This window comes from Falco punctatus (assembly GCF_963210335.1).
Source record: "Falco punctatus genome assembly, chromosome: 3".
In the NCBI taxonomy this organism is placed as follows: Eukaryota; Metazoa; Chordata; class Aves; order Falconiformes; family Falconidae; genus Falco; species Falco punctatus.
The window spans coordinates 76,557,784-76,582,554 of record NC_137582.1 but is presented as its reverse complement, the minus strand read 5'-3'; the positions used below and the strand labels follow the sequence as shown (position 1 = coordinate 76,582,554).

At 39.8% G+C, this 24,771-nt stretch overlaps 1 protein-coding gene across 3 annotated transcripts in view; it reads right to left on the bottom strand.

Moving 5' to 3' along the window:
• The window catches only part of EPB41L4B (erythrocyte membrane protein band 4.1 like 4B), a 194,664-nt gene that overhangs the window by 60,347 nt on the left and 109,546 nt on the right, over window positions 1–24,771 (bottom strand). For all 3 annotated transcript variants that reach the window (XM_080380005.1, XM_080380002.1, XM_080380003.1), the window contains exons 18-19: window positions 18,112–18,237; window positions 6,955–7,022 (exon numbers count right to left, since the gene is read on the bottom strand). In XM_080380005.1, the coding sequence (XP_080236131.1) occupies window positions 6,955–7,022; window positions 18,112–18,237 (194 nt within the window). The remainder of the gene's footprint in view (window positions 1–6,954; window positions 7,023–18,111; window positions 18,238–24,771) is intronic.

Sequence of the window (24,771 nt, the reverse complement as noted above, 5' to 3'; positions counted from 1 at the left end):
GGACACAGCCAAAGACATGCACCTTGAGTGGGTTATTTCATCAATTTAACTTAATCTGAAAGGTCTGGGTATTGCTCCTTTCTTTGCGGTTCAGAGATTAAGAATACAATTACAAATAATTCATCAGCGTCTGACTTCAGGCAACAGGTCAAAGAGGTCTTTAATACTTGGGAATGAAGTCAAAGAACATATCGAGGTGCCCTATCTGCAATCTGTAATGAAGACTGGCATGCAAAGGGTACAGAAGATTTCAGCTAGAAATTATGATTTTGACGCAGAAATTACTGCATGGGTTTCCTACAAAAAGCCAGAGTAGCAGATCCATTAACCTGTTCACTGGATTGAGGCCAGGCTGCTGTGTATTTAGCTATTCATTTTGTATTGGGAAATGCTGGCTATTATTTTCCAGTTGTAGAATGAATGTTTTCTATTTTTTAGGATGCAGATTGAATGAAAAAGGAACTTTTATAAAAGCAATTACTATTTGTTAGGAAGAAGTCAACATAGATAATGTTTTTAGTTTTCCTAGAATATTTCACAATACATTAGAAGGAGACACTTAAATGTTATGTTTCAGACTCTGCCTCATAGAGTTAAGTCCGTTCAGATTCTAGGAAAACAACCTGCTTGGATTCACTGAAGCTTATGTCAGATCAAACCAAGCACATAGTTTCTGATCAGCTTTAATTCTCACCTGCCAAAAAGTTTTTGTACATATCTGTTTTTCTAGGGAACTGAAGTCTTTGACTTGGAGAAATGAGCTGTCCAAAATCATCAGGTGACATGCCTATTAGCCTCCAAATGTCAACGTGGACATCTACCACAGCTCTTGCTGGATGCCTGGTCCAAAACTTCAGTTCTGTGATGCTTAGAAACTACCTACCTACCTAGAAACTCCATGGTATCAGTTTGCAGTCTTTTTAAGAACTGCTGTTAGATAGTGTCCAAGACAGCTTTGTGAGCCACAGCCTTCTCTATCAATTGAAATTTCTAAATAAAAATCAGTTATTGTACCTTGAAGTCTTGAGCAGCTGGTAAGCAGCTGTACAATAAATTCCACTTCTCTAAGAATACTACTCCCACCGCAGAACCCTAGCTTTCCTTACAAAAAAGAAAATAATAAAAAAGTCAGTGTTCAGAGTACGTATTGTTGGATAAGCTAGAACAAACTCCCTGAGCACATACCTATATGCTGTTGGAAAGCTACCCTGACATTCACTGGAAGTGTATATATAAAGACAGATACTGAGGTGTTAGTTTCAGATCCAAAACATGTACAAATTAGGCAAACATCAGTTTGCTTCTTGCTTATATGGTCACGTCCTGAGAGCACCTGCAGAAAGCCAAAGTTCTCTGAAAATCTGGTTCAGATTCACACTGCACCAGGTATGTCAGCAGGATGTTAGCTCAGATACCAAAAGATGATAACTCAAATATAGTCTGTGTACGTGAGAAAGGAAAGACAAAAACACAGGAATGCAGACATTACTTTGAGTGATGCTCCTCCCTTGATGATACAGGAAAGTTATATGGAAGAACTATCATCACTTTGGTCAGAAAAAGTGTAGGACATATTCATGTAAATTGAAAGGCAGCCAAATTCAAAGTCTACCGAAGATGCACAAGCCACAGCAGGGAATCATATTCTGAAATCTGCATGAGTAAGGCTTACTCTGCATTGGCCATTCAGAAGGGTGCCTGCAATTACTTCTCCTGATGCATCTGTACCCTGTATAACTTGATATAATTTAATATTTCCCACCCTTATTTTCTGGTGTGCAGCATCATCAGGCTCTGTGAGATAACATTTAATTTTACGTTACATGTTGAGCAGCTCCTAATGTAATTAGTCTTAATGTAATAACGTAATTTGGTTTTGGATGGGAAGATTTACAAAGAAAATTAGAATAAATGAATGTACAAAGCACCAGCTGGTGCTTATACCTACTCCAACATAAGAAGAATATTGCTATTTGCAATCCTATGAAAGATGAGATAATTTGGATAACAAGGATCAACAAAGGGTGATGCAGCAGTTGGTCTAAAAGGAAAGAAATCCACAGACAAATCCTGAACCATGTGGGAAGCAAAGCATGCCAAAGCTGTTTGCAATCCAAAAGCATGTTATAAGGAAAAATAAATATTGCAGTCCATGAATGTACCACATGGCGCACAACAGCAAGTGGCAACAGTGACAAGAACAGTAATAGCTGACCAGTCAACTTGAGGACTTCTGTTGAAGAGGGCTTTTGACAACACCACTTGGGCACCTGCCTCAGAAATGCAGGAACTTGCATTTACACATTTGATCAGTATTTTGATAAGAAACTGGGTAGCTACAATTTTCATTTTTATATTTCCTACAATATTTTATACTTCCTTCATAATACTAATGTTCTGGCAGACAGCCTAAACCCTGATCTCTCAAGGCTAAAAGAATCAAACAAGAAAATCCCAGTTGGAGGCAGGTGATGAAAGCCTTACCAAAACTATACATAAGAACATGCAGTAACTTCAAACTTGAATTAAATTAGATATCTAATCAGTAAATTCTCCCTGAGCACTTCTTTAACATTTCCATCTGAACGCCGAGTCAGATACCTGGGTGTAAGGAAGTTTCTAACAGACAGGGAAATGCCTCTGTTACTTCCTCATAATCCCTTCTGGCCCATTCAATGTCAGCCAGTGACAGACTTCTCTTACAACACTAAAGAAGAAAATGTTCTGTTAGAACGGCTTTTCTGGCTATAGTGGAAGATTAATTCCTCCTGCTGGTCATAAAAAGGACTGGCATGATAACTGCCTCCCTTGCAGACCTGGGCCCTACACCCCAAAAGGAATACTGTTCAAAACCATTGCAAAATGACTGACATTGCAAATTCCAAACTTGACCAATGTTCACACAAACACATTTTTACTACATGCCTTAACAAAGCATGCCTCACTACGCAAGGTGGTAACTATAGACTAACTGTATCTCTTCTTGATTAGACACAGGCAATATAAAAAGCAAGACAAAACAAGTACATAAAGAACATGTTTTTTTCTGGCATTTCTTCTGTAAACAAACATTATATTCTGCCTTGTTCAAAATGCTTATGCCCCAGCTCTATAGCGGGGTTGTACTTCTCTGTATGTATTACTTAGGTGTTGATGAAAATGTGTGTGCTTTGAAGTTCTGTTACAACAGAGCTGTAATAAAGATACGTCTAACTCTTCTTGGTAGGACTCCTGTGTCTTATCAAGATAACTCGTGGCTCTCCTACTTAACCTGCTTTTGAAATTCCCCTCCCACTAGTTGCTCTCATTTGACTTCAGCTGACAGCTCTGTCATGTGCAGCCCAGTGGGTCCAGCTGAGGTAACCATACGACTTCCCCACTGCCACTGTTCAGATCTGCTGCTTGCTAGGGGTTATCGGCGAAGCAGCAGGGTCAATAAGGGGAATGTATGACTGCGTCCCAACTCACGGTGCGCTCTATCAATCTTAACTGAGGATTAAAGAAAGTGTAAGCTAGGACACTGCAGCACATATTGGGTTACTGAGTCACCAGCATTTTCCTCACCGAATGTGGGAACCAGCACTTGAAACAGTCTGGGAGAAAAAAAAAAATCCTATCCAGAGGAGGGAAAGCTATAGACATGCAGCACTGCTCTCCAAAAGCAAAAATTCTGTGGTCCCACATCCTCTCCTGCAGCTTAATCTGATGTGTACAAGTTAGCTATTAACAGGAAGATCAGGATGCAACCTTGCACTTCCAGCCTGCACACCAAATGACAGAGCAATTTTCAAAGCTTTCCCCTCCTGAAAGCTGACAAAATATTACGATTTCAGCTTCAGCTGTGTCTTTTCCCCTCATAATTAAAATGAGTTAGATACAGAAGTATCTATGGTTTGCCAACAGACGCAGAAAACAAGCAAATAAACTGGCTGATAAATGACAGCTTTGCATAAGCACAACATTATTCTGAGGCCATGCCCAACAAAATTATTGAAGACCTTCTTGTAATCAAAGTAGCTATACCACACATACATATGAGTAATTACTAGTTGAACCAGAACTAATTCTACAAAGAGCTATAGCAATTGTTAGCCAAATTGAGTCTGCTGTGGCAGATGCTAAAATAATTGCTCTGGGGGATTACAGGTCATATCCAAGCAGTTAATTCACTAGAAGTGTAATATTCACCGTGGCAATGGACGAGCAGACAAAATGGTAGCAAAGAGAGCATAGCTCTTTAATCAAACAAGCACTACTGCCCTCTTTCCTCATCCTCCATTTCCCTATTTGTACGAACAGTTCATGCTTCAGTTAATTATCAAAACTGCCTATGTTTGCTTACTAGCTAGCCTGAACAAATTTCCCAGTGTCTTGAGTTTGGAAGAAAGAGAGCATTTTGCTAGCGCATTGTACAGTCATCAGTAATCAAATACATGCAGTGACTCTCCCTGCTAAAAATCCCTTGCATGAAAATAATGGAGTATTTTTGAAAAGCTGTGACAGATACTAGTTTCAGCTGGCAAGATATTTCAGCAAACAAACATTCCTCAAACGTCCACACAGGTATTGCTGCAGGAATGTCTGCATAGGTACTTGCAGGAATAAAAATCATATTCCAAGGGGAGAGCTTTTTTATAAAGGATACTTGTGTATTTCTCAACTAAAGAAGATAAAACCTCCTAAGTGACTTGTTTGAGCACTACAAACAAACCCTTGGCTCTACTCAGATGCAATTCTTAGCAGAGCAAAGGCTATTGATGTCCATCCAAGTCCACAAAACAGAGGTTATAGAGGATGTTATTGGCAAATAGGTCACATGCTGGCTGTCTGCAAGGATGCGTATGTCCCTGAAGAGAGGGAAGCCACTTGAAGTAGAAAGAGAATTGGTTAGATACTGAATTTATTTTGCATTATTCTCTGAGTTTTGAATGCAGACTGTTAAAATTGGTCTATCCCTGAACATTGATTACTTGTATATTTGCACCTCCAGGACACAGACAGAAAGCAATAAAACAATACAATTTCATTTGGCTCAACTGACTGTAGGGGAAACAATGCTTGACATAAACCAGATAAAAATAAATATTAGACAAATATACACCAGACTGCTGCATACTGAGAACTCCAAAGTGGCTTTTATGAGTTTATATGCTTGGATGTGTGCAAAATAAAACATTAAAATTAGCTTTGCAGCCAGGTTGGCATCCTTTCTCATGTTGAATAGTACTTCACACAACTCATTTACAGCTCAGCATGATGAAGCAGGAGAGAATCTATTAAAAAAATGTGAAATAGAAAGGGTAGATGTTATGCAGAAATTCAGCAAAGGTAAGGAAAACAAGTCTGTAGCCAAGTACCAAATCACACAGAGCTTTACAAACCAGGTCCTCCTGAACTGCTTCTGGAAGTGACAGCAGCCCAACAAAAGGTGTTGTGGCAAAGACAGTACATGACACCCAGTTCTATTAAACAAAGAAATAGGCCACTGTGTAACATACATAATTAGTCAGTGGTTTAAGAAAGTTTTGCAGAGGTCTAAAAAGGGCAATGGCACAGGAGGAAAGTGGGTGATTCTAAATATCAAGTAGACTTTGCAGTCACTTGGACAAACAAATGGGAAAAATCACAGCCTGCCAGGCTAGAAGTTACAGCTCTCCAGGGTGTCCTGAGATGAGAGACATGGGGAACCGGGAATAACAGCTGCACTGCAGGCAAGTCAGGGACTGCCACGGAAAGCAAAAGCATCACCTGTCATGTCTCCTCCTGCCTCAGCACCACCAAGCATCCTCACCATTCTTCTCTAGGTAGCTGCTTTCACTAAGCAAACGTAGCAGCTCTGCTAGTCCAATCTGACCAGAAAGGCATTTTTTGAATGAAATGGTTTTTGAAGACTGTTGCTGATTTATTACCTTATGGGAAAGACACATTTGAAAAAAGGATTGACAAATTTTCACAACCATAACTCTTTCTTTTTGTAGTTCAAAATGATTTGTCAAACATAATTCATTACCCCTCTCATCCAGACTTTTATATAAAATGCTTAAATGTTTGCTTTCAGTTGCAAGAGTCACCACTAGAAAGTTATAAAATAAAATCATGAGATGACTAGTGCTCTAGCATGTATGTATATTACATATGCATAAACATATATATAGCATATACACTAGCATAATTAGCTGATTAGCAGCCAGTGTGATTGCCATGCATTAAATCCATGGTTTTTTTCATCAAACTCTCCTCTCAGATTTGGATACTAAAGATGTCCAAAGTGATGGCACTACCTACATATAGAAGCAAGCAATTTCCAAATACCCATGCTGTAACCTCCTCTCTAACCACCTGCTGAAAAACAGCATACTCTGCCATCCAAATAATGTTTACAATTAATGTGCCTCTTCAAAATGGCCACCCCCAAAAAGGAAGATTATTATCTACCGTCAACAAAATAGAAGTACAATCCAAAGTAGTCACTACTGCCTGCAAATGATATGTTTTTCTGAAGGCTGTATACTAAAGGCATTTTCTTCTGAAAAAAAACCACCCTTTCCGCACATCAGAAAAACACCAACACAAGGATATTCCAGCTTGGACAGCTAGCATGTTTCTGATACAAAAGTTAGGAACACTGACTTATTTTTATATTAGCTTTTCTAAGTTTGCCACCAGACCTTATTTTTTACCTTGAGCTTTTGTCAACTTAAGTACATATACTTGGTCTGATTTTTAAAGTTGAGTTTTTATTAATTCTTCAACTATATCAGACATATGTGTATAAAATAAGCACCCTGCTAACAGATACCTTCTCCTCAAGTCACTGCTTGGTGAACTTTACCTGGCAACTTGGGGATGATGAGCAAATTGACATGTAACACCTGTCTGAGATAATTTTTGGAAAATGCCTCACTATATCATGCATTTATTTGATGTTTTCCCTACGGACAAGAAGCAACAGACCTTACATTAGGGTCCTGCAGGCTGGAGGTCTTACTGGGATTTACAAAAGAGGTCTCTTCTTTCACAGCCTGTTAAAAGAAGGAGCCAAAGTTTAGTACAACATCCATACACTTAGGATATTACAACTGTGTAATGAAGAAATATTCCTGTAAGCACCCCAGAAAACTGTGATACCCAAAATGCCTACTCTGCCCAGATTAAAAAGCACAGTAATTTTTTTTATCATCTCCTACATCTGAGATTCACTGTGATGAGCTACAATATACAATATGCAGAGCAATAGTGTTAGGAAGAGACTTGATAAGGATGAAGGAGGAGAAAGAAAGTAACACTGGTATTTAAGGTTCCTCCAGAAACCATTTGCACAGAAATAATAAAAATCAACCCAAGCAAACATACTGTAGTTGAGTTGCTCTTTTAATTGGAGTAGAATAAATATTTATGTAGTCTAATCAAAATAATGATGCCAACTTTGCATTCAGTCTTTGAAAAATTAGTTGAAAAAACAGATCCCCTACATATAATCACACTACATGCAATTCACAGAAAATCTCACCCACTGCTGCTCTCTACTAAATTACAGAGTCCTGCCTCTCACATACCATTTGTCTATAGAATTGAAAATACTACTATTGCAAAATGACTTACATGAGAATTGCTTGATTACCCAGGAAATGCCCAATTCAGGCAGGTGTTGGTAGATTATACTCTTCAACTGAGATGCAAGGTTCCACAATACATGTGTAAATGCCAGTGTCAGTGCAACACTGCACCCATCTAGAGAAAATACTGGTTGAAGACACAAAAGTATCTCCAAATCAGTAATGGACCTGGCAGGTTGTGACATTTCCATTCTGCTAAATGGACAGAAGGACCCGATGTAGTCCTATGACAGAGTGATTTTTCAGTGTTCAATATCTGTACCATAGTAATTTGAGGTCAACAGTCCAGATCAAATTGAATTAAATGTGTCAGTCTCATCCTCTTCGAAAAGGATGAGACAGGTTTCTTCAAATCCATCAAATCCAAATCAAAGGATTTTACAGGCATGTAAAAATACTGTAAATCTGACGTGAAACTTTCCATTCGACACAAATTGAGATATTCCATTTGAGGACACTTACAACAAAAAGAAACAAAATTAAAGCTGAGTTTCTTCTAAGCCCTTAGCAATGAACTACAAAGTATCACTAGGGATGCTCAGTGAGTGTGGAAATTGCCAAGTTGTGATAGTTTTAGGTTTGTTCTTCTCTTGTGCCAGAGAGGTAGAACTCATTACCAGAGAGAACTCATTACCACTTCCCAGGTCATTATTTACCAGAGCATCAGCCATGGTGGGAACAGACTTTTGTAGCTTGTGTACACTATTAACTTTATGGGAAATTAAACTGGGAGCCTGGCAGAAAGTGAACTTTGCTCTGGGCCTGCTCCAGCCCAGACAAGCACCTGAGGTGATGGGTTAGGGAACGTGTTGAGATAAGTCCCTCTGTAACCCTTCCTGTTAGAGCTGTCACACCTTCTATATTGATAGCAAACCCACCATCAGTAGAGAGGGGACCCTCTGAACCTCCTCAGCATCTTTGTCCCTCTCCTAGGGGGCTAGTTTGCACAGAGGGAGCTAGTTTATTCACAGAACAGGATCAGCAGTAGGTACTGGAGAAGCTCCACCCCAACATAGTGCTCTTACATATTTGGGTTTAATCTCCCTCAACCAGAGGTTTCTGCAGTCCTGGGAAAATGCTCTAAACATGAAGGAATCAGATAAAAGTGGGACATAATCACACCACCATCACCATTGTAAACTCAGTCACCAAATGTTTTGCATCTAAGGTTTTCAGTGAATCAGTATCACACTGTGCATAATTTCAGGACCAGTAGTGTAATTCTTAAATTTTAATAAATTCATAACTTTAAGAAATATAGTTCAGCTATAGAGAACTTTTTTTTTATAGTCTTCTAGTAGCTCTGTCTAGCATAAAGTTTATTCAAAATCTAGTGCTTTCTTGAAAGGCAAGAAAATATTTTTTTAAGGAATCGAGATAAAGCTTTGAAAATAATTCTTTGTTGGCATAGACGAGCACTGAAGTAAAATTTATTTGTTCTACAGAAATTATAATGCTTTTTATAAAGCTATTGGGTTTCTTCTGAAAGCTGTGAACATGAATCCAACTGTCAGGAACTTAATATGCAGTCTCTTCTTCCATGCTGATGTCTTAACAACATTTTATTGTTACGCCTGACAAGTTAGCTGCTTATTATGTGTCAAATTGGCTACTTTTCAAAACCATAAACTTTACTTTTTTCCAATTTTCACCAAATTACTTGAGTTGCGTTTTAAGATGCAGTTGAACACAACAACAGGAAAGAGAATAGGGATATCAAGGACACAGTGCAGGGGCTGTGACCAGTAATTAAATGATTAAAATTCCACCTACTTAAACACTATAAACCATGGAACTCACTAGCCAGTTGAGAGGGCTTCACTGTATTAGTCCCTAATAGCTGACCCTTGGTTTCTTCTCACCTCCGAGACTACATCACTACTCTCTTTCGCCTTCTCTGCAGTGGAAGGCTGAGCCTGCATCTCAAGAAGTGGTATATTCCTAAAAGGCATGATCAACATCCTGAGGAACTTCACTTGGCATTAATTTTCTCCATTATTACTCATGCTTTAGAGAACAGAAAAGACTCCTGCACCCACAAGTAAGTACTGCAGCCTGGTGAGCAAGTAATCCCACTCTAAACTGGAGGGAGAGAGAAAGCATGCAAAGAAATGGAGAGGCCAGAACAGCCTCAGGTGATGAGGCATGCACACTGGGTGACATGGGTGTGCGTTGACAGGTACATGTTAATAAGAACGGGCTAGTTCTCCTCGCCCTGCGCCTCTGCTCCATGTCTATGGATGAACAGACATAGGAAAATGTTATACCTGCAAGCATGTTTACAAAGGACTTCAGCCATTAGAACCTGTACTGCCCTTGCTTTATTGTTGGCTTCTTAGCTTTTCATTTCAGGTTTTGTTTGTTTTCAGAAGGGGGTCAGTAAGTCATCAGGTGAGAGCATGTTTCTTTTATTTTTCCTCCTAGCTCCACGAATCACACTCACTAATCACACAAGATTTACTCAGCCTTACTGAAAAAATGTGAACGTAAAAAAAGGGTTATATTTGTACACCGTTCTCATAATAAAATTCCTGGATGGTTTGCCTTCATTTGAATACAAGTGCATGTGCTAGGGCCAGGATTTGGGTTTCCACTGCAAGATGCCCTCCATCAGAGGAGCAAGGAAGTTCAGCCAAGGCTAGCAGGAAGTACGTGGTGGGGAATGGATACGGAGAGCTGGGCAGAGGCACAACCCCAGGAAGCCCAGCATTGAGCTGTGTAAGGACAGAGGCAGAAGCATGGAGCTGCTCAGATCTCCTTAACTAAGGCAGAGTCTCCCCTCACCCAGAGGCTGCTGCTCTGAAAGGGAGAGGTTTCAGGGCATAGCAGTCCCGGAAACTTCATTTATATAGAAGCAGATTCATTTAATAATTACTCAAAGAGAAACAAACTGACTCTTCTATCTACCAGACTGCAAACCAAACAAAACCTAAGATTGATCCATATAATGTATCCACACAACATCATTCTCTTTCCTTACCTGCCCTGGGCCCAGAGCAAAACAAAAATTATTAATGTTCCAAATTCATATGCCATTAGCTTTCTGGATGGTGTTAGAAACAAAGATAAAGCATTACTTTATCATACAAGAGACAAGAAACATGCCTGGGTAGAAATGCCATTGTACAGTCTCTCTTCATAGATGATTGCTAAGAAATACAAGTTTCACCAAAAGATGAAAAGAGGAGAAAAACATCTAAGTAATACCAAATTTTGCCTGCAGCTGACTAAGCGATCTACCTATGGGCTGACAGTTTTCAGACTGCTTTTCAGTTGACTGCTGGGCACCCATAACCCCTGCTGGTGTTCCAGCAGACAGGTCCTTTGGAGCCTTAGAAAGGGGGTGAATCCTCCAGGGACACTACATCAGACCTTGCTGAACTTTTCAGCATGGGTGGGAACACTTTCTGGAACGTGGGAGCAACTCCATGTATGAATTCATAGGCCTTGGTGGCTGGATTTGCCTAGTGAACAGTAGCTCCTTCTATTTTCTTCTGAAGGAAGAGTTAGCCCCAGGATGATGGGGAACAGAGCTGGTTGCACTGGACATGTACCAAGTGGGAGAACACAAGAAAGACACAGCTTTGGCTGCAGCCTTCTGTGCACAGACAACTAATTCTGGCTGGGACTGTGGGCTGGTGAGCCTGCAGTGGGGCACTGTGCAAGTCAGGCTGTGTTCTTCAAACCCCAAGAAAGCACCTCAGGGAGCTAGTGCCCTCTGTGCCTCTACTCCATCACAAAGGGCATCACTGTGGCTCTCATCCTGTCTGATCCACAATAGGAATATGTTGAATAAGCAAAAAAGACTGCACGAACAATCTGATCACTGCAGCCAGGGTTTGTGTGTCAGGTTCTCATCTGAGAAAGGCAAGGGTCTGGAAGGCTTATATGAAACATATGATGCCTCTTATTTAGCAATTTCACAAAATTCCCATTTGCAGAAAGGAGGGGGAAGCAACACAGCTTTCACATGTTTGGAGGTCTTCAAAGGCAAGGAAGCAATGGCTCTCACTGTAGTGGCCTGAAAATGCTTCTTTATCTTGGCTCCTTTTGGCTCTGTAATGATGCTAAGGAGGCCTGAAGCATATCAGATTTTTCAGCTCTTAATCAACATTTTTGCAATGTGTCAGCCAGGGTGATTGTTGGCTGAGCTCATTGGATAATACAGGCAAAGCAACGTATCATCAGGAAGAAGCAGTAAGGTAAACCTACCTTGGTGATTGAATATGTCAAATGTATCCTTTCAGGCAGAAAAGCATCACGGTTAAGTCTCTTAGGAACAGACTACTCTGTTTTTTCTGCCTTTGAACAGGGCCTGGCACCATGTATCTCCTGGGCTATGGCGGGGCTCTACACATCACCACAATTAACAGCACTTGTCTCGCCATGTACTAGCACATGCCAGCTAAGAGACAAAGCTGATCCATCCACAATGCGTTGTCACAGTCTTGTGACACCACTGCCACATTTGCCTCCAGTATCCCAAGGAATAAATGAAAGACCTACCTTCTCCCACATTCTGTTTATCTAAAACCTCTTGTACCTCAGCAGGGCTGCCGCATCATTTCCTCAGCTCCTTCCCTGACTGTGAGGTATCATTGCTGACACACTTCTAATGAACTGCCATGTATCATATATTGATCATCCTGGCCCACACACATTCAAAATCTTGTATTTTTATACCTCTGACACCCTTCATTTCCTGTAGCCTCACTTTTAAAGCCGAGCAAACTTGTTTCCCTGTAGAAAATGAACACAGAGAATCTGAAGCTGAGCCATTTTTAAATTCCATTGTTATGAGCAATTATAACTGACGTGATGTTGTGCTCACTGCTGTTCCAGTTGACAGTCCCAGTGCAGTTGCTTCTTTTTACTTAGCCTGAAATTCACCAGTGAGTTTATTGCTCATCCAAGCTGGTGACTAACAACAGCAACAGCTTTAGCAAGGAAGGCATCGCGTACATAAGGAGCTGTGCAAGCTTCCCCCACAGCCTGAACACCTCAGCTGTGACCTGTTACACTCATGTAATTCCAGTTGCGATCTCTGTGCAAAGGCTGTCAAATTGTGCAGTAGCTCTATGCTGTGAATAAGGACGGGTGGAGGAAGGGAGGAAAGGGAAGCAAACAGCATCTAATTTGTGATGGAAAGAGGTTAAAATGTTGGAAAAGCTGATCCTTTCAAGGTACTTAAGTCAACATCTAATGAAAGCTAAGAACTCCTCTAGGGATCCAGAAGGATTTGTTTAAGTCCTATTATAAAAAAGATCGCATAAGATTATAAATTCTCAAGTGTCTTCCCCTCACCTACTCTATTTTCATTCATGACCTGATTAGAGTTTGAATCCAGATCCCCTTAAGTGAATAAAGCTCCAAAGACCCAGCTCATATAAAGACAGTGATTTTTTTCTACAAATACATGGCAAAAGCACCTGGACTTTGAAGTTGACATGTCCTTACACTCGAATCTTTCCTTAAAGGAGACAGCACAAAGAAAAAAAGGCAAAGAATCATAAAAAATGTAGCTAAGACAGACTAGCTGTGAGTCACCTCACTTATGCACCCTTTCTACCATAAATAATGCATAGATCCCAGTATCATTTACCTTTGCAGCCATGGCTTGCATCTATGTAGAGAGCACAGGCTTCAGGATGGCACCAGTACCCATGCATGTCCTGAGACATTTTTCTGCACTACAGTCCAGTCCTTTCCTCGAGGCAACTGTAGACAGCACAAGCAACCTGCACTTACCCATATATTTGCAATACTAAAGCAAAATGATGTGATCATCCGTCAGTACTCCTTTCTAGGACAGGGAGGCAAAAGAGAGATGGCTATCGACCTGACCTAAAAATTTGCATGTGTATAAGCTTGTGAGGAAAGTTAGTGTGTGAAAGGGGCTAGAGGATTGAACTCCCTTTGTTCAGAGGAACTGGTAAATGTCCCTTCGTTTATTGAGAACCTAGACAGGGGAATCAGTTGCTCAAGAACCCAAACCTGGCTGACAGAAGATACGTCTCACCAGCCCAGAATTTCCCTTGGGGTTGATAAAGCAGAAGTGAATGTGATTTTGTATGGTCTTTGTAAATAACTCCACACCCCCAAACTACCTTTCCCACCACCTTTTTTACTCAACAATCCATAACGTCCAATAAGGGACAGCTTGGTGGTAATGTCACCTCTGTGTTCCACAAACTACACTTCAAAAATTAGCTTGGCCTTCCTTTGTCTGCAGACAGAGAAAGATGTGAGTAATGCAAAAATCAGCTCCAGTAGATTTCAGTTCCTTCCCTGTGCTAACCTGCTAGACTTACATCAATGCAAGGATTTAGAAAAGCTTGGGTAACAGGTGGAGAATACAAACACCACTTGTAGATGACAAACTACTAGAACACAACACACACTGCCCGCCAAAAGAAAAAGCCCTGCTGACGCAGCTGTACATTTGCTCAGGAGGCTGTGCTTAATTCTAAGGATAATTAGGATTTGCCCGGAGCCAAAGTGGATATAAATAGCAATCAAAACCTGCTAGTATCTCTCCTCTGTCAGTTGGGCCATGAACTGTTTGGCAAAAGGGACTCTGTGATACTAACAAGTCGTCTGCTCAATCACAGCATATCAGCACTGACTCATGCAAGCTGCAAAGGGGTTTTAAATGCCAGGGAGAGCTGGTCTTTTGTATTCTGGCAGCTTCTCACTGCTGCTTTATACCACTTCCTCTCAAATGAAGAGTCTGGAATAAATGCAAAAAAAGGAAGGAAAAAATAAGATATCAGTTGATTCACAGCATTTAGTGTTCCCCTGGAGCTTAATTTTGTGGGAACTGTGATATGCAGTCTGTCAGCTAGAAGGTGGCAGATCCCTGTGATGCAGTTTGAAAGGTGTGTTGTGAAACACTATTCTTTGCTCCAGGCCTACAGATACTGTAGTACGGCATGCCCTGTGCAAACCACAGGTTTCAGCAGTTGTGTGCGGGTTTCTCACATTTCTCACCTATGGTGTCTGCAGCAGTGTGCTCCCAGGCTCATATTCCAGCATCCTCATCCACACTTTAGTTTGATTCTCCATCAAGTAGAATAGCACATAAATATTTCCACCTTCACCAAATACACAAACTCACTTGTGTTACTTTCCTGCTGCTCTATAACTAAACCACATGCAGGGCTCAGTGATAGGCACCATAAACTTACAAATTTTCAGTCTCTAAGTCAGGACTATAGCCATGGGAGATGGGTCATTGCTCCCTAGGAATGTGATAAACAGCTCTTCAGCATAATTCTGAACAAAAGCAGTGCAGACACCATCTTCCAGAATGTCTTTTCAAATGTATGCCATAATTTCCCCCGATTTCTTTTTGAAATCATAAGCATTGGAATCATTAATTTCTAAGGCTCACTCTTGTGTTGGTGTCTAGCTGCCACAAAGAAAGAAAACTACAGAAAATTTCTGTCTCCGTTTGTATTTTCCACTTGCAAACATTCAGTCCATTCTCAGAATTAACAACAAACAGCTTCTTCCTCTACTACATGCAGGAGATCCCTTCATAAACTTGTCACATCCTGATGTTAGTAGCATATGGTATTGAAAATATTCCTACTGCTTAGAAAGAGAGCTGTTACAAATATTTCAAGCAACAGTTTGTTAATTTTGGATCTGATCCTAGAGTGCACCAATATTTTTGTCATGCTTTTATACCTAACTGTATGATGAAGATGCCCCATGAAGTTCCATAAAGGACCAGTTAGACCACAGAGTTTTGGGGCCTTTAAAAGCACATTTAGTTTCAAATCGTGTGTGTGTAAGACAGAGTCTGATTCTTTCTTCTTCCTTTTACAAAGTGGAGAGGAACAAATCCTCATCGTTCTTGTGATACCATGAGATGAAGGAAGATCTGTGCTGTACATGAGGAAAATCAGCCTGTCTTGGTTTACAGCTTAAGGAAATAGGCCGTGCCTTACAGAACCTAGATATACTTCTTTCCCTGGCTGCCTCCTAAGTTAAAATACAACAGTACAGAAAACAAGATATGAGAAATCGGAGTCTTACAAATAAGGCCAAAAGGCAGGATTTCTCAGGGATTTAATATGGAACCAGAGTCAAGATAGAATTGCGCCTAGGACAACACCGTTAGTTCACCAGCTACACTGGGCAGCAGGATATGTCAGATGTGGTCAAAGAGGGCCAGGATCACAGCCCTGGAGGAATACATGGAGTTGTTGTCTTCCATGAAGAAACTACTTCTTACCTGCTCGCTCAAAAGTGCTCATAGTGTCTCTAAGCAGTGTAATGCCATCCCAGCTTACTTTTTCCAGAAGATGACTGCACTGCCACTGGGAAATGGCTTAACTACTGGTATTTAGCTGGCTGTTTGGCAGGAGGGGAGGTGGGTGTGGGTAGAGAAGGTAACTGGGTGGTTTTATGGTGTGCTGGTACAGTGGTTTATCTGGGCCTCCAGTAGCCCCCTTCTCTCCTCCCATTTTCTAGGTGATGGATGGTGTGCTTCTACTCATTCCTTCACCATGAACATTTTGCTGATCCTTCCCTGTGCTTACATAGCCACAGCTTCTTACTGTAATGGCTGACCATTGCCTAGCCTCTAAATACTTATTTTTACAATGTATCTGAGAAGGGTAATCTTTCGTACTTGGCAGGAGGGGAGCTCAAATGCAGAACTCATCTCTAGTTACACAAACAATTTTGTGGCTAAGCAGGGAGTTGAATGAAGATTTCTGAGATTTAAGGTGACATCCTAATTTACTGGCTATAACTCTTAAGCTATACTTCGTTAGCACTTTAAGCTTCAGGAATTTCAAACTGAACTGTATGCCATTATTTTTTCCACAATACGTGCTATCCTGCAACAGTCTTCTTTCCCCTCCTTCCCCCTGAAATCATAGGATTTTTCTCATTGAAGCCTAGAGACATCTATTTAACCCAATATGACTGCTAAAGCCTTGTGCAAAACAGGTAAGAAGGAAAAAAGGAATGCTCAGCTTGCTCTGAAACTTATTTACAACATAGCAGCAGCTAAAGAATACAGTTATGGCATGCGTGCAAAAGCAGCCCAGGATGTTCTCCCTTGGAAAGCCTCAGAGTGAACAATTAAGGCAGGGCAGGTGAACTGAGAGATGCATATGTTAAGCACATTTCCTATCTTGCCTTAGTAATGCTGTATTCTGAATGCAGCAGCACACACTGCTTCCAGTCTTTAACTATTCAGTCAAACATGACCATTAAACATATTCAGGAGAAAATACAAACGTGAGGAATATACCACAACATCCTGTAGAAAAGACACACAGGAAAAACAGAGGGCAAACCCAAGGGCAATCAAAGAAGAAACATTCTGCATAAAACACAGTTGAGGCAACACAAAATTTAGAGAGGCGAGAGAACTGCTTTAAGTAAAAACTAAAAGAAAAAAAAAAAACAATTTCCTTCCCCCACATGCTGTCAGATTTATGGTTCCTGTTCTTGAAATCTAGGGCAGTTAGAATAACCTGATTTTGATACTTCCTTAGGCCTAGCTGGGCCAGATGTAATCTAGCTCTCAGATGAAAGATCTGCCAGGGAACAACAAAAACACAGAGATGATTGTTAACAAAATCCTTTGCAGGGCAAGTTGACCTGATACGTTATTATGAAAAGAAACAAAGTGTTGGAAATACAAAGTTTGTATTCAAAGAGAGTAGTATGCGCAAGGATACCACAGGAACTTGGGATAAAAGTCATACCAATCTTTCTGCCTCTACTTTTGTACCTAAAGCATTCTATTTGGCTTTATTTTTGGCACCAATGGCATTATCTTTTGTCCATGAATTACAATTGAAAAGAATCACATATTTTAGGTTTCACTTAGATTTACCTCTGATTGGGAAATTAACTTTTTACAGTCATGCCATCTAGCAGCAATTTTTAGTTACATGATGTCATTACAGGACTTGTGGTGTTTTTGAAACAGGATGCACCTGATGTAAACACTGACCAAACAGTGAAAATAACAGCTTAAAATACAGTTTAAAGCACACGAACAAGTAAGAAAACAATAGACTAGCTAACATTCACACTCAGACATGTAAAGTTAATCCCCTAACATAAAGGTTGCATCAGGATGCATAGATATAACTTTAGAACACCCTTAAGCACAATTTCCATGAATGGTGGCTAGCCTCAGAAAATTCCACACGTTACTGTTTCTCAGCTACAAAATAAGTAAAAGCTACAGTGACAAAATCAAAACATGGACATTTCCTGGGGCCCTCTCTCCTATTTTTCAGCCTTTCCTGGCTGTATTAATCATGTCAGTTAGGACAAATTTCCTACTTCCATTATATCAAGCACTTTGAGTTACCTAAGAAACTGCAGAGCAGCTAGAGAAAGCTAGGTCAATGTGGATACTTGAGATAAAATAAGGTGCTTCCTCAGGAATGGTATAATTTTGGAAAATTGGTGTAAGTTGTTCCAAACCTAGAAAGGCGAAATATTAAACAAAGATTACCTGGGCTCCTACTCTAAAAGCAGCTTCCACTTGAGCTTTAAGGATGTTGCACTTCATATGGTCAGGTAGAGATGAAGGTGACACAGGGGCATGAAGAGTTTTTTCAGATACTTTCTTGTCTTCACCCTATATTTAATATAAAAGACAAACACAGTGACATACATTAGATAAGTTAAGAAAATGGTCAGGTCAAAGGGCAAATTTTCACTCAATTCATTAACTGGATAAAACTTCCCTGTACATACCCTGATAGATACATCTTAGTTTTCAAATATTTAATGACTTGATACTATTTTCAAGAAAAAAAGCCTCAGGGAAGCCTGAGTAATAGAAGCAAGAAACTGATGTGGAATTAAAACAAATGGAAAAAGCCCAGCCAGGCTCTGGAGTGGTTGCCCAAACCTGGGATCATACTGAGGAAGCAAAACATTGTCTCAAAATATCTCCTAGCAGGCCGTAGAGGAAAAGGTTCACATCACTCAACTATAGTGAAAATTGGTTTCTTACAACACCCTAAGAATGTAAAGAGGCTTTGCAAATTTAACCAGAGGGATCTGAAGGTATCTCCACATAATTGCAAGCCAAGCGAAACCCGTCATCAGAAAGAAAAATCCAGGGAGTTTAAATATTGTTGCTGCTGTTTCCACTTGATGTCAACCCTTTACCCATGCAGTGATCTGGATCAGAAACCTAAAGCTTCAGGACAGCTAGTTTAGTGACCTGTTCAAATATGACCTAAAAGTCTTGTGTCTTGAACAAACTACATTCAGCAGAAATGCCAGCATGGATAAACTTCCCATGCAGAAAAGAAAGAAATAGGAAAAAAAAAAAAAAAAAAAGGACAATGTAATACTAGTGTACAAACAAACAGGGTATGAATGGTACCAGGATTGTAAATGTGAAGTCTTAAACAATCATGCTGTAATATACTATATATTTTTAAGGAAGAATTAGACAATGGCATAACAGCAATTGCAAACTTTCCTATTCTTCCTAGAAATAAGATCTGAATTAGAACTGAGGAACAGCCTAGCTAAGCATTCATTTTCCACTTTCATTGCTGTGAAGAGTGTTTGTATACACCCAGACAGAACAGATATGTAATACTGCCATTCAGATTTCAGTCAAAACAGGAACAAGGCATCAGTAAACCAGGTCCAGAGAATCCTTGAGGTTCATCTCTGGCATGTATTTCAAGACAGAACCAGTAATTTTTTTAGCCACTGAAATTACCATATGATTAGCCCTTTAACTTCAAAACTCGCCTCCTTTATCCTGCCTTCTGCCCTTCCCCATTGCATCATGCTGTCTGACAGTAACTACAATCTTACTGGCTCTTCTCTCAAGTCCAGGAACAATCACAGAAAAAAGGGAACATCAAGATTTAGGGGACATTTTCCACAAGTGGAGCAAATTACCGATGCAATCATGTTGCCTGAGGAAACTGTTTTGCAAACACTGGGGAGAGAAAGAGCCAGACCTATGCAGAACTCTATTGAGACTGCAAGGTATGTAAGCAAAGTTGGTCTAGCAGACTTCTGCATCCAAAATACCACAGCTGCCAGGTATGATTTTGAACAACTGTTTGTTAAAGGATTGCTCATCATAAGGGGTTTTTTTTTTCTTATTTCTAATAATTCTTAAATGTTTATTTTCTAAGCCTCATTTACTGGTTTCAGTGGAAGATATTTTTGGAGTTTTCATTCTTCTCACTTTCTTCCTAAGGGAAAAAGAAAATACTTAAAATGAAAAGTGATGGCATCTAGCTGGACCAACTTATGGAACTGTAGTCATCTATCCAGTCTTAAATATAACATAGTTCTGGCAAAGACATGAAAAAAGACATGAAATATTTGTTTGCCATAGATGTCCTTTCCAGGGTACTCATGAAGCTGAGAAGTAGAGATACTCAAAAGGACAAAATTAAATGTAAAGAAAACACAGCTTTTCCTTCACCAATAGGCTTGGTAGCTACAGTCCACTACTACACACTTTAAAAGGGTGGCTATTATTGTCAACTTTTAAGTGTATTGATTTCTAACAGCAGAAAGAACAATGCACTAAGCAGTGGCATTTCTAAAGGCCATGCAAAATTCCACCTTTGTTTTAATACTGTATACTAATTAAATATCATTTCAGTCAAACAAGATTAAGCAACTGTATTTTACTAGCTAAATCAATACAGTCTATGCTTGTTTAGGACATAAACTTGCTCTGTAACTTAAAAAGTTCCTAAGTCCCATCCATCTGTTATTCACATGCATATGGGTATTTTTCAGTCCTTCTGTTTTTCCACATTGACCAAGAGCAAGATGGAAGTCCTCAGGGCTCCCTTGCAGCTGGGAACCCTCAAAAGGTCTAAATGTTCTGCTGTATTCAGGATCATACCAGATGACTCCACGTAATAGAGACTGTCCCCGCTGCAGGATCTGATGCACAATTCTCACATTGAGATTCTCACTTGAGAGGTCCAAACGCTGATGCTCGCTGACCTAGCTGAAAAGAGAAAGCTGCTGCTGCTGCAGATTTCTTAGAAGTCATTCCTGGGCATTCAGTTCTGCTTTAGCTGTTGTTTGAGTCACTTTTTAAGGGTTTCACCTTCAAGGCAGCAAAATTTGCTTTGCTTGCACCCCAACAGTAGCAGCAGCACCTTTAGTGGCTGATCACACATGAAGAACAGACACTGCTGCAATCACTGCTTGGCCTTGTCCTGCTCGCCAGATGCTGAGCCAGCAGCAGAAGGCCACCACCTCCCCGCACTGCAGTGGAAACGCTGACTGCACACAAACCCCATGTGGGGCTTGGGAGCGCTCAACCTGACCCAGACCTCCTCTAATTTCTAAGCATACGTGAGAGGCTTCTTTGCCAGCCTGCCTTGGCAATGATGGACTTTTCTGACACAGTGCAGCACACCCTGAATCATTACTGAATTCTGCTCTCACACAGCTGATTTTCTGGGACAGTTACACCTATAGTCAGTGGCTCTGAAGATCCAGACCAGAAGTGAACTCAAATCACAGAACAAAGCAGCACCTCTTTACTGCACACTATTAGCACTTCTAAGTATCTATATGATTCTGTTGTTCCTTAATGCCACTAAGCTTTACACATAAATCCGTTCATCCCCCAATTTAACTCCTCAAGTACAATTGTCATCAAGAAGGGAAAAGAAAAAAAATATTTTAGTACTATACAAAACCATACAGTACCTTCTATGGTTTGTTTCACCAGTTTACAAGAAAATGAAAGATCTAAAACCTGCCTGCATTAGGAATCTCTATGTACTATTGCTGCAAGAATGAAGGCTGTAATCTACTTTATTTTGCTGTAATAAAACCCCTTATATTTCCATAATCCTTATTGCTTGTAGTGATGAGTGAAGCATAAAGATAGCAGCTGGGTATTCAAATGTTATAACAAGTTGGCAGTTATTAAAATTTTATTTTAATTTATAAACTAAGTGCATTCTATGTGTAAGTAATTATAAAACTAAACGTGTCATAATGTCAATAAAAATTCCAATTTTGTAATCTCTTATTATGTAATTTCAAAGAATCTGAGATGTCCCTTTCAAGTGAATGTCCAAGAGTCAAACCTGCATTTGAAAGAAATATTCTTTTCGCTTAAAATTGCCATCTAAACTCATCCCAAAAGATTTAGAAATAAGGAAAAAAAGACTAAGTTAAGATACGTGATAACACTCCAATTTTCCATCTCCAGTGCTAAAAAATAACAATGTGTTCACATCACTTTTACCATTGATGCAGAACTTCATTTTTCCAGAGAAAGAGAATGTTAGAGAACTGCATTTAAATGGGTTTGATAGAAGAGGGTTGAACAAGCTCAGATATATACAGACATAAAACTAGATGCCTTTTTTTCTTTTTATAATTGAGGTCTTAGGTTTCCTTTTCTCCTCCCAAACATTTACTTTAAATTCAATTACATTTGCTGATACTAGAACCAAAGGGAGATTTGTACATCATTAGATAACGATGACAGTGGCTTTGGTTTGCAAAGCTAACTGAATATTAAGTACACATACAAAATATAAAAATAGTTGCATGAAACACAGCAATACCACTCCTGTACTTAACATTTCCATTCTCTCTGCTTTAAAAAGTTCATGCTTTGTTCCACATCAAACTTTGTACCAAGAGCAGGATTCATGATCTTCTGCCTCTGCGAATTTATCAATAGTCTCTTCTTAGCCACATGGTATGTTTAAAACACATATTTAGCTGGAGGTGTCTGAAGAACAGAATTACTTGTTCAGGAATGCAGGTCTATTCTTTGTTGCTAGTCATCACTACTAGTAGGAGGTAAAATTTTAATGAAGACAACACAGATATATAGGTTTTGAATAAACATTAGCTATGTAAGGTCAAACCCTTTGCTTTCCCAGGACTCAACATCTGCAAATGTGCATGAAAATCTACAGACTCTTGTCCCTTTTCCACCAGGAGATTTATTGATTTTCTTCCATGTGATAGCTAAGACCAATTACGAACAAATACCACAATGGTAAAATCTGTATGATTATGTGCTACTCTTATTTGAGGCAAAGTTTGCAAGCAGAAGCTGTATTTTTTATTAGAAAAATACATTTGGAAAAACAAATAAACAAAAAAAGCCCTCATTAAGCCATCAGATACACAAGACCTTCCTCAGGTCAACTATCAATTGGTCTAACAAAAGATGTAACTCCCAATAAATCCTGCTTATTTAATGCAAAGATTATAAGTAAAAACACTTATACCCTTAGAGCAAACATCTTTAGTTCCTGGTATCAAATTTATTTTATAAAATGCTATTGGTTAATATTATTAGACCCTGCCTTTGTCAGTGCCAAGCTTCATGATAGCCTTACTGGGTCATGGTAGCCATGTTTCCTGGGGTATACCCTCTGATCAGTGTATCACACAGAAGAGTCTCTGATATATCAACCAAGTGAGTTCGTTTTGTGTTTGTTTTTAAGCCATAAATGATTTTTTTTTGGAACTGCAGTAGATTTAGGCTTTGCAGCTACGCATGGGGCAGATAGCTCCACAGCTTTTTTGCAAGTGGTACCATTTGCAAGCAGTCAGTAGCAAAACTGGGTAGCACTGGAATATGGCATTGCAAAAGGCCATAATCTTTGAACAGAGTTTGCAAAGCCATTCAGGCTCATCAGGCTTGCTATGTCTGAACCTTTCTTGATCTGCCTGCAGCTTTGTTTTACTAGGTTTAGCTGTAACAGCAATAATTTTATACAGAAAACCGTAACACAAGCAGTTATTCTTTGAAGAATGAGATATTTATGAGCCTAACACAATGATGTAGTATAAACAAACAGAGGGCTGGTATGATAACAAAGGCTTTGAAAAGTGGCGACACAGGAGGTGGTGTAGAGGAGTGCAGGCATGGGGTGATAGCACAAGTGGCACAGGCTGGCACTGGAGACCCCACAGCTATAAACAACTCACCAGCAGCCAATTAAAGAAGTGCAGACCTGGAGCTGGAGAAAATTGGGTTTAGGGGTAATGAAGAGAGTGAAGATGTAGTATCTAGCGTATATATGTAAGAGCTACCATGTATACTGAATTTGGGTATAATACAAAGATGCAGAACAACGAAGAAAAAGCAAGGTGTGAAAGCATGTTTGCAAACATACAAAAGGACCCGAAGTAGATCCTAACATGAGGAATAACAATCCATGAACATGATTGCATGGAACACTGGAACTGGCTGCCCAGGGATGTGGTTGAGTCACCATCCCTGAAGGTATTTAAAAGACTTGTAGATGTGGCTCTTAGTGACATGGTTTAGTGGTGGACTTGGCAGTGCTAGGTTAACAGTTGGACCTGATGATCTTAAGGTCTTTTCCAACCTAAACGATTCTATGATTCTGTGACCATCACAACACTCCCTCTGACCCCACCAGAATGATATCACCAATCTTAGGGCAGGGGCGTAAGGGAAGGGTGAGCATAACACCAGGAAAAGGGGTAGAGACAATATGAATGGTATTAGTACTCCTTCTTTTTATGTAATAATTACATCTGGGTTAATTATTACCAGACTCCCAAGATTTCAGAAAAGCTAACAATACATTTTTGGCTTTATATTATATATATATACATACACATATGGAGCAAGAGGGGATGGGAGAACATGTTTTTCTAATGAAAGTCTTGCAAGAAAGAAAATCGGAAATGCATTCACAGTTACAACATTTAGGCTTGTCTTTCCTGGAGATTAAGGAGTCTGTTAGCACCAAAGGCCATGAAAGGCATGTTGAAGCTGACTTTTATCATTCAGTAAGTGGACAGACACGTCTACCATACCAAACAGCTCTGGAAAAGAAACCGGACATATCCATTCATCATTCCCATGAGACGAAGTTTGCTGTAGTGGACAATCAAATTAATTAACTGCTGAATCTAATTTACCCTGTTTCTTGTTAATTCTCCTATAGGTTCATTATTAAGCCTGACAAATTCCAGCCCCAAAGCACGTTGCTTGAAAAAATAATAATTAGCAGCAGGAAGAGAGGGTGTGAAAGTTGAGACTCCACAACAGATGTGGAAATCATCGCTTTATTTTCAAAAATAGAGCAAATGAAGCAGCTTCATAACTGCTTCACTGTTCTTCTTTAAGCATAATATTTCAGAGGATGCA